This window comes from Protobothrops mucrosquamatus, unplaced genomic scaffold (assembly GCF_001527695.2).
Source record: "Protobothrops mucrosquamatus isolate PMUCROS unplaced genomic scaffold, P.Mucros_1.0 scaffold1749, whole genome shotgun sequence".
Lineage (NCBI taxonomy): Eukaryota > Metazoa > Chordata > Lepidosauria > Squamata > Viperidae > Protobothrops > Protobothrops mucrosquamatus.
This window is the reverse complement of record NW_015387890.1, coordinates 75,523-83,148: the sequence shown is the minus strand read 5'-3', so window position 1 is coordinate 83,148 and position 7,626 is coordinate 75,523. Positions and strand designations below refer to the sequence as shown.

Genomic DNA, 7,626 nt, shown 5'->3' with positions numbered 1-7,626 from the left:
GCTGTGTCAGGGCTGTGGTTTTTCAGACCATTCATAACTCAGTTTTAAAAATAATTCAAAACTCTTTTTGGAGATTGAATGTTTTATCAGCGACTCTTCCAAATTCAGATTCAAAGTCTCAAGCGTCTTCCCTCTCCTGTGTGGACAATCAAATAATATAAGATATGTGGTCCTAATATAATTATCTCTAGGCAGGTTTACTTGTGGAAATCAAGCACTTGGTACCCGTCACTTGTGCTTCCAAAGTATTTTGGGCACTCCATTTCCAAAATATGGTGGTGTCATCCATCCCACTTAAGTTAATTCCTATCACATACACATAAATGTTTATTGCCCACTTGTTTCCCCCCCCATGGCCCGCCTCCCTCCTAGCCTTTGAAGGTAGGATGCCAGCGAGGCGCCAACCGAAAATGGCAGATTTGACAAAATCTGTGAAGACACACATCAGGGCTGCCATTCTGCTTCTAGCTTTGTATCACATCTTGCCAGCCTGACATTAGTGGGAGGGGGGAGAGAGATTGGAATGTGGGTGGACAAAGACAAGGGGGGTTGGGATGAAGCCACGCCAGCCCTGACAATGAGTTGCACCCATCCAGCACAAGGTTAGCCAAAAGAATTGGGAGATGGAGAAGGCCGACAGGGTCCGTTTCCTAAACAATCTGAGAACTTCTAATTGGACATTGATTGATAACAGGAAGTGGCCAGGGAAAAAGGGAACTTAATTGCATCTTTTTCATGCCAAGCTTCTGCCTTGCTATGTCTGTAATCACAAAGAAAGACTCCTGGCTCGTTGTTTTTTCCAAGAGTATACTTTACTAAGAACAAAGTTGGCGTGGCTTCATCCCAACCCACCCCCTTGTCTTTGTCCACCCACATTCCAATCTCTCCCCTCCTCCCACCAATGTCAGGCTGGCAAGATGTGATGCAAAGTTAGAAGCAGAATGGCAGCCCTGATGTGTGTCTTCACAGATTTTGTCAAGTCTGCCATTTTCGGTTGGTGTCTCGCTGGCATCCTACCTTCAAAGGCTAGGAGGGAGGCGGGCCATGGGGGGGGGAAACAAGTGGGCAATAAACAAGTATGTGTATGTGATAGGTGTTATGGTTCCAGCTAATGAAACACTTCAAAGAACTTCCAGGCATTGATTTTCCTAAAAGTAATTTATTGTTACAAAATGTCGGCATAGGCATAACGGAAGGTTTTTGCTAAGATCTAAAATTCTCTTCCTCTGAGCAATTAATTTACCAGCATGTTCCCTCCCTAAATTTGCTGTCATATATCATGTTCTCATATCAAGTGGAAGGGCAGAGGTTCTCTTCCGGTCTCTTCCCGCGCAGTCCTATCTTTCTCTTCCCCCCCACCATTATCTGAATTAACTCTAAAAATACCAGACAGTTCTGCATATTTTGTCAAAGCAAGAATATACAATATTTGCAGCATTGACAATAGGAATTAGGAAGGGGGGGATGACAGCTTGACGAAGAACAGAAAAGCTCAGACCAGTTTGTGCTGGCACCCAAGGCCAGGCACCCTGAGAAAGAATGTGGATTACCCCAAGCATCTCAGTATTCTCAAAATACCCAGGCTGAAGATGGACTGGTCATGGGGGGAGGGCCGCACGGGAAACTTAGTTCTAGCCTGACTTTGCTGCAACCAGTATCCTTTAGTAAAAGAACCTTCAACCCAATAGAGCCGAGGGTCTTTCTTTCCTAAGGGACTTACCAGGGGCAAGTCTGACAGACTTACACCTTCCAAGGCTTGCCTTGGAACTGCAGAGCCCAGGGCAGCATGTTTTGGCCAGTGACATCGGACGAGAAGTTGCACCCTCTGTCCCGTACAAAGGCTACCGTTGGCCTTCATCTGTTGGCCCAAAGAACAGCCACCTCTGTTACTTCTACTGAGATTGCAAAGCTGCATTAAGACTAACTTTGTTCCTGGGGTGGCCAAGAGATTATGGTCTCCTGGGTGTCTGCATGAACGTGGACGAGCACACGCACGCATGGATGTCATGATATATTGTAAGTTTTCTTAATAATCATCCAGTTGAAAAGCAGACTGCAGCTCTTTTAAAAAACAGTGGGGTTTGCTTGGATTTTATTCATTTATTTATTTTGCACTAACGGGACAGCTAAACGCACATCCAGCCTGAATCTCACTCCATGGAGGGTGAAATATTTGCAGGCTTGGGCTGAGGAAAGCCTGGGTGGTCAGTTTAGTACAGGTGTTCCTCAGTTTATGACCACAATTGAGCCCAAAGTTTCTGTGGCTAAGCAACGGAAAGTGTGTTTTGTCCCATTTTACAACCTTTTTGCCAGAGTTGTTAAGTGAATCATTCGGTCATTAAGCAAATCTGGCTTCCCCCGTTGACTTTGTTGGATGGGAAGGTTGGAAGTGATGATCACATGACCCTGGGACTGTGGGGCTGCCATGAATGCATGCCAGTTGCCAGGCGCCTGGATTTTGACCACCTGACCATGGGGATGCCGCAGTCGTGGTAAGTGTGAAAATAGAATAGAACAGAATAGGGTTCTTTGTTGGCCGAGTGTGATTGGACACACAAGGAAGTAGTCTCTGGTGCAGAAGCTCTCAGCGTGCATATACTGGTCATAAGTCACTTTTTTCACTGCCCTCAAATATGTGAACAACCAGTTCTCTGTGTGGATGCCGCTTCCGGAAGTCCATTCTGGGCCTGGGCATCAAAGAATTAGCTACCAGTTCTGCGAACCAGCTGAATCCCACCACTGGTGCCATTGTAACTTCAAATGGTCACTAAACAAATGGTTGTAAGTCAAGGACTTGTTATTGTTGTTAGCTGCAAAGTCGTGTCCGACCCATCACAACCCCATGGACAACGTTCCTCCAGGCCTTCCTGTCCTCTACCATCTTCTGGAGTCCACTTAAGCTCACGCCTCCTGCTTCAGGGACTCCATCCAGCCACCTCCTTCTCTGTCGTCCCCTTCTTCTCTTGCCCTCCATCTTTCCCAGCATCAGGCTCTTCTCCAGGGAGTCCTTCCTTCTCATGAGGTGGCCAAAGTCCTTGAGTTTCAACTTCAGGATCTGGCCTTCTAAAGAGCAGTCGGGGTTGATCTCCTCTAGGACTGACCAGTTGGATCGCCTTGCAGTCCAGGGGACTCGCAGGAGTCTTCTCCAGCACCATGTACTTAAAAAAGTGCAACAGGCAGCTGGGTGGGAATCCCAATTCACTTTCTTCCTGTAGTATCCTAAACTTCTGGGCAACTGTGTGGGGTGGCAACAACCACTGAGAGGCTGAGCTGGGGACTCTTTCTCCAGAGCTGCCATAAGGGGCAACCCCGAACGTGAACAGTTGTTAGAAATTGGCTCTTCCAAAGAAACAAATGATAACGAAGGAATTCAACTCTCTGTTGCTTCCCACAGGGGTACTATGATAATCCAAAAATCTGTGCACTGTATGTCCTGGCAGGAACAGTGGATGGTGAGTAATTCCTTTTCCTCTTTGAACACCCAGGCGAAGGACAGCGATCCTGTCCAAAGGACAGCTCTAGGTCACCCGGCACTATCATAATTTAAGGAGCTGAAGGTGATATTGAACTCAATTGCTTAAAACATAGGATTTGGAAGGGCTTTAGTTCTGTCAAGCCTGGTCTGCAGCAGAGAAATAATGTTGTCTAAATGAAAAACCTGATTTTAAGAGACAGGTTTGGTCATTGTTATTTGTTTTTGAAGTCTCTGTTCTGAAAAAGAAAAGATAAAATAATGTCTTCATGTGGTCTGACTTCAGTGATAAGCTTAAGGGTTGAATTATTTTCATATTGCTACCAATAGTAATTATTGGTCTCTTCCCTCCACCCCCACCCCCTAGAGAGCAAACCTGGCACAAGTGTGGGCTGAGTGACAATACAATTCTGATAACAGTAACCGGAGTTGTCTTTCAATACGTTCAGGGTCCCCAGAAGATAGGAATTAGTCTGTCATGGTTCCGAAAGAAGAAGCTCTTCAAAGAACTTTGAGGCATTGTTTTACCTTCAAGAACCTTTAATTTGCAACGTCGCTTCCACACGTACATAGAGAAGCCAAAATCTGAATTCTCCTCCCCCAACACACAGACTCAAAGCATAACTCACTCCTTCATTCAACAGTCATTAATCACATTCTCCAATTAGTTTGAAGTGTGAACTTTCCCTCCCCTTATCTCCTCTTATTAAAACTAACCTTGAAGAATACCCTACTGAGATATTGTTATGGCTAACTAGTTGTCCCCCCCCCCAGCACATTCTTCCCCCTCCCCTCCAACACCATCTCTTTTAACTCTAAACGTAATACACAGGTTAAATAGGAAATGTCTGCATCTTTATATATTGTCAAGCAAGAACATCCGATGTTAGCAGCGTTGACATAGCCCCACACTGCTAAAAAAAAAGAAATAGCGTCGGAAATGGTTCTAGGAGGTTTTAAGGGTTTAAACATTAACTTTTCCTTTGTAGCTGCTACGTGTTGTTCTTCCTTTTGCCTGTGTTTCCGGCCAGTGGAAAGGTTTTTTTCTTCTTAGTACACTGTTTAGTCAACTAGGCTCAGCCAATGCAAGTCACCTAAGGAAGGGTTTTCCCACAGGAGTAAGGAAAATGTCTCAAGCCTTCTGGCTGAAGAGGTGGGTGTAACCCTGTATTCTCAGTCCAGTTGAGCAGAAAGGAACTCACCTTACCTGCAACAGTTTTACTAAGTTTCTCCAGCTGCGGTCAAGTCCTGCTGCAGGAGACAACAGTCTAGGCAATGCTGAGCCAGAGAACCTCTGGAGCAGGGAAGTTGGAGGTTGCCATCTGGAGGTCGTGGTGTCATTCCCAATTGGCTGAAATATTTTGGGTTGTAGAGGAGAGCACGTGGGCAGGGGTCTGGCTGCAGGTACTCTGGCTGTTCTGACCAGTGTCAGCCCACTTGCCTGTTGGGAACATCCACAGGAAATGGAAGGGAGTAGGGGCACATGGGGTCACGTTTCTCTATGCCCTAGGCTGCTGCCCCAGTCTTGCCTTCCAGAAAAAAAAATGGGGAGTTTGTAATGGGCTGAAAATGCTAACCTGTTGCATTTTATGGAGAGGCCAACATGTTCATGTGTAGCCTTGGTGTGATTCTACATTGGCCTGGATAAGGTTTTGTATGTGCAATAAGCATCTTACCTACAGCTTTGAATTGTAATGGTTTAGGGCAGGGGTAGGCAACCTTGGCTCTTTTATGACTCGTGGATTTCAACTCCCAGAATTCCTGAGCCAGCATAGCTGGCTCAGGAATTCTGGGAGTTGAAGTCCACGAGTCATAAAAGAGCCAAGGTTGCCTACCCCTGGTTTAGGGTTTAGGAAAATGCTCCTTGCCTCCCTGCAGTCTCTCTACTTTACACCATGGTGTAGACATTGTTTTTCTTCTTTCTACAGATGTTCCAAAGCTTCAGCCTCACCCAGGCCTGGAGAAGAAAGAGGAGGAGGAAGACGAAGAGGAGTACGAAGACGGGTCCAGCCCTAAAAAGCAGGCCAACAAGAACCGGGTCCAGTCAGGCCCCCGCACACCAAACCCCTATGCCTCGGACAACAGCAGCCTCATGTTCCCAATCTTAGTGGCCTTTGGCGTCTTCATTCCGACCCTATTCTGCCTTTGCAGGTTGTGAAAAAAGACAGCACGCACAGTGGCCTGCAAGCCAGGGAGGAGGAGTTGGGCCGAATGTGGAGTCAGTCCTGGCTTCTCCGTATTTAAGGAAAACAATGGCTTGTTAAGGAGCAGCAGGTACAATTAAGGGAGAGCTTGCATCCCCCTCAGCAGAACATTTGGGTCTTGGCCAGCTGTGGGCCGGCAACAGGCACCTTTCCTGTCCAGAAGGTCTTGAGGCAGAACCTGGATCTTTGGGACAGTGATTCCTGTGACGAGCAAGATGGAGTCAAAAGGGGCGGGAGGAGAGACACGCGATCCAAAGGTTGGCTGGAAAGGAAAGCGGCCACTGAGCAGCCTTGCTGGAAGGATTCACGGGTGTGGAGGTTGGGGGTTGGGTAGACATCCGCTAGAACATTTGTAGCTGAACACACGGTACTTCTTTTCTCCCCTGAATGAGGAGACTCACCTTTACGGATGGATCTTTGGTCAACATGCTTTTTGGTTATGGGGCAGGTGGAGCAGGTAATCTAGGTCACCTGCTCTGCCAGGCGTTCTGAGAAGATTTTACTTTCAGGCAAATGCTTTCCCTGGTCATGACAATTCTGGCAAGTCTTGAGTTGTCTTTGGAGCATTCCCCCTCATCCCCCTCCCCTGGTGTAACTTTAATCTAGTTTCTCTCCCCCATCCCATCCTCCCAAATGCGGCGATTCCCACTCTTAACTCCTCTTCCCATTCCACCTTAGGTGGCTAAAATCTGACTGGTAGAAGCTGGCACTCCAGTGGGCATGTCGGAAGCTTCCTTGTTGGCCTTCCATTTTTCTTGTGCCTGGAGACTTTTCCACAGTCCAAGGTGGTGTCTCCTTTTTTTCTGCTTAAGAGGTCCAGAGCTAGGAAATCTCAAAAGGTTTTTTTTTTGTCTCTGAGCTTCTTCGGTCATTACATTCTTTCAGGCTCAGCTACAAGGCCACTTTTGAAAGAGGTGCATGCTGGCCATTCCTTTCTCAGTTCTTTTTTGTGGGCACAGTCTGAAATGATGACCTTAAACGGTGCTTCCTGCCGTGGAGCACAGATTGTATTGTAGCGACGGGCAGGAGGGTTGCTTGAGAATCTATAACCTACAGAAACTGCTGTTGTTATCTTCCCTAAGTAGTTACTGGTATCTAAGGAATATTTCTCTCTCTGTCTCTTTTGATGTGGCTTTCTGGTTTTCCCTTGCTATAATTACATCGTGGAATCAGGGCAAAACAAAGGCAGAGCCAGACCTTTTCCTCAGTGGCCTTTGCGCACAGAGCAAGATGGCTGCACTTGTCAATCAGTCAGTTGATATTCAGCTCATGGTGCTTGAGCCCCGCTGCGCCCAGGATGTGCCGCCACATTTAACGTTTGTGTTCCTATCATCTTGTCCCGTTTTCCCAGTCCGTGTGCTTAATTTTAAGGCACTTGCCCAGTTTCCTTCCAGCTATAATCTCAACACAGGGAAATGACTGTTTGCTTTTTCTTTTCATACTGCTAGTAAACATATTAAACTTTAGTCAGCTGCTCTCTTTCTCCAGCTGGCTCAGAAAATCGTCTTCCTGACCAGATTTGGCTTCCTTTTGGACATCTCACCCCAAAGTAAATTCTTTTCTTTTTATTTATTTATATATATTTCTACTAGACGGTTATATGTCGCCCCCCCCTCCCCCAATTTATTAAGAATAAACCCCATTTGGCTGAAAATACTGGCAGGGATTTGCAAGAGTCCTGTCTGAAAGGTCCCCTTTTGCTCTTCCTGGTCATGGCTCTAAACTTTGTTCGATGGAAGTCCCCATTTTCACGGCTGCCGTTGGTGAAGTGACTTCTGGGGTTATGCCCTGTGAGATGCTTGATACCTGCTAGCAGAATATGGCGAAGGCAACAGCTAGGGAAATTTCACACCTGCATTATCTCACACACATTGCCCAGAAGTAATTTCACCAAGTTCTGTATTCTTTGAATTTCAACTTGGAAGAATTCGATTCGGAAGCGATTGAGGT

General features: G+C 46.5%; 1 protein-coding gene across 1 annotated transcript in view; it reads left to right on the top strand.

Moving 5' to 3' along the window:
* The window catches only part of MLEC (malectin), a 21,707-nt gene extending 15,983 nt beyond the window's left edge, over nt 1-5,724 (top strand). Inside the window, exons 4-5 of the mRNA XM_015823036.2 lie at nt 3,395-3,452; nt 5,401-5,724. Coding sequence (XP_015678522.2) covers nt 3,395-3,452; nt 5,401-5,630 — 288 coding nt within the window. The 3' untranslated portion in view covers nt 5,631-5,724. The remainder of the gene's footprint in view (nt 1-3,394; nt 3,453-5,400) is intronic.
* The last annotated feature ends 1,902 nt before the right edge of the window (nt 5,725-7,626 follow it).